At 41.5% G+C, this 2,757-nt stretch overlaps 1 protein-coding gene across 1 annotated transcript in view; it reads left to right on the top strand.

Annotated features, from left to right (window-relative positions):
• Window positions 1-2,757, top strand: part of MAP2K6 (mitogen-activated protein kinase kinase 6) — a 169,342-nt gene that overhangs the window by 108,455 nt on the left and 58,130 nt on the right. The window contains exon 2 of the mRNA XM_006886251.1: window positions 1,182-1,248. Coding sequence (XP_006886313.1) covers window positions 1,182-1,248 — 67 coding nt within the window. The remainder of the gene's footprint in view (window positions 1-1,181; window positions 1,249-2,757) is intronic.

Here is a 2,757-nt window from a genome sequence, read left to right as displayed (position 1 = left end):
TAATAATAATAATAATGTATTTTTATAACTTTTACCTCCACATTTACAGAAGAACCTAAAAAACATTGTGAAGCATTGTGATAAAGGAAGATACATTCTATTGCCTGTTGGCTTGTGTTGATGGGTGGCTTGTGAGATGCTGTGATTTCAGAAGGTATACCACCGTAATGTCAAATACCGGCAGGCAGACCAGCTACAGGAAAACTGCCAGACTATGACTAGGAAGAAAGCTTTTTAGCGATGAAAACCTGACAGATCCTGACAGAATATTGTCTGCTATGTTGCTGTCGAGTCCGAGCTCACCCTGCAGCGGGTTTTCCGAGGCAGTAAACCACATGAGAGGAGATTGCCCATCTTTCTCCCACAGAGCAGTGGGGGATCCCAAACAAGTGCCTTCGGAATTGCACTGCAGCTTCTTACCACTGGGCTGCCAGAACTCTCTGCTATAGTGATGGAGATCTAGTGGCCTAGTGGGTAAGCAGTTGCACTGCATATCTAAAGGAAGACAGTTCAAATCTGCCAGCTGCTTCGTAGGAGAAAGATGGGCAATCTCCTCCTGTGCAATTTACAGCCACTGAAAACTTTAACAAGGTGAGCTGAGGGCCGGTTCCAACTCAATGGCGAGGAGTGACTGAGTAAATCAAAGCTGGAAGATGAGGGCTGTTGGTTGTAAGACATTACGTAATAACTACACATGGCTTTGACAGTGAACTCACACATAGCAACCACTGTACGATGGCACACAACCAAGCAATGCTTCATTTGGCTTTCAGAAGGTCCCAGCCAGTTGGAAGTGATGCTGTGTCAACTAGAACAAGTGTTTGATTGACAATGAAAACAAAAAAATAAATGCTCACCACCACCATTTTTCCTCCTCAAATAAAGACCAGTAAACAACAACAACAACAAAATAGGAACATGAATTCTTGACAGGGAGAAAAGAGCAGGGCTTCTTACTGGGGAGTTTGCCTTCTGGACTGATCAAATTCCTGATCAAGGACTCCTGCCTACCTTAGGGAAGCTTTACTGGCCACCTATTACTCGTCTTGATGGCAGGAAGTGAACCTTATTGGGGAGATGAGAGAGATCTGTCCTGACTGGCCCTTTGCCCTGCTGCAGCCCCTGCCCTGCATTCTGGCTGCACTCTAGATCTTAACATTTTCCTTGCTTTCCTCCCATAGGCAAGAAGCGAAACCCTGGCCTTAAGATCCCCAAAGAAGCCTTCGAACAACCTCAGACCAGTTCCACGTAAGTTGTCTCGATCATCATCATCTTCATGCAAATTCTTGAACTTGCAGATTTCTGGCTCTGGTGGCCTAATGGGTAGAGAGTTATGCTGTCAATCCAAAGGCAGGTGGTTCCAATCCATCACCTGCTCTGTTGGTGAGAGATGATGGATCATCTGTCGTTAGATTCACAGGGTCAGGTATGAGTCAGTTCTGCCTCGATGACAGTGAGTGAGTGAATAAGACGGATTTCCAGGGCAGAGGGGTGCCCTGTGGGATTGGTGAGCAATGCTTTGACTTTGCAAATAGAAGAACCCTAGTTGAGGGAGAACTTATTTACGAGTGTTTTAAGAATGAATGAATGAATGGAAATTCAAGTGCTCTATAAACTTTCATTAAAATCCCAATTAAAAAAAATTACTACCTAACTTGGGAGGGACTGGAGAGCATTATGCTGAGTGAACTAACTCAGTCCCGTAAGGACAAATACTGTGTAAAAGCATTATTGTAGAATGTGTAGGAGGATATAAAGCGAGGAGGGTGGGAGCAGAGAGGTGAGGACGGGCAGGGGTGGAGTGGGGTGGGTGGGGGTGATTAATTATAGGGTTGCGTAATTTGATGGGTAGAGGGAGGGGTGGGTCAAGGAAATAGTAAAGACCTCTGTGTGAAAAACAATACATATGAACTTTGTAAGCAAACCAATATGAATAAAAATTTTATTAAAAAAATAAAAACCGTGCTAGCTTCGGCAGCACATATATTAAAATTGAAACGATACAGAGAAGATTTCCATGGTCCCTGTGCAAAGATGACACACTAATTCTTGAAGTGGTCCATATTTTTGTAAAAATCATTTGATAAGGATTATAAACTTAATTATTGTATTTAAAATGAAATTTTTTCTTCTTCTACGTCACTTGATTCAGGCTTTACATGTATACTTCTGTAACTTTTAATCCACCTACCTAACTTCTAAAAAATGTAGATTCTAATTGAAACATGAGAAAAGGAGTCTCTTTTTTTAAAAAAAAATTAACAGAAAGCAAATATGTTCTTCCTTTGCCCAGTGTTATTGATTGAAAGTAAAAATTTCAAGGCATGACTGTTAAAAAAATAAAAACCATACATGCTAATAGAAATAATAAAAAGGAGGAAAAGAAAGAGAAGGGCGAGGGAGCACACACATTAACTATAAAGGAGTCAAATATCACTAGCAAGTAAATTCATAAGAAAATAAAGAGTAACACTGATGGGCTGGAAAAGATTAAAAGACTTGAAATAATCAGTCAGCCTATATTGGATGGATAACTTTGTACTCGCTATCTCAGATTATTGCCTGGGTGCAAACTGAACATTACAGTGCATTTAGCAAACGGGGTCCTCTGTAATTCAAAATGGGTCCCGGATGGAGACTCCTGCTTTCCTCCTGTAGATTTGAGCAAACAAGTCAGTCTCAGTGAGAGCCACCGGCTAAAACATGGACACGTGGGGTGTGGTGAGGGCCCAGCATTCTTTTTTTTTTTCTATAATT

The sequence above is a fragment of the Elephantulus edwardii genome, unplaced genomic scaffold, assembly GCF_000299155.1.
Source record: "Elephantulus edwardii isolate Elephantulus edwardi_28Jun2011 unplaced genomic scaffold, EleEdw1.0 scaffold00048, whole genome shotgun sequence".
Taxonomy (NCBI): domain Eukaryota; kingdom Metazoa; phylum Chordata; class Mammalia; order Macroscelidea; family Macroscelididae; genus Elephantulus; species Elephantulus edwardii.
Note: the sequence above shows the minus strand (reverse complement) of the source record. Positions and strands in the feature narration are given on the sequence as shown.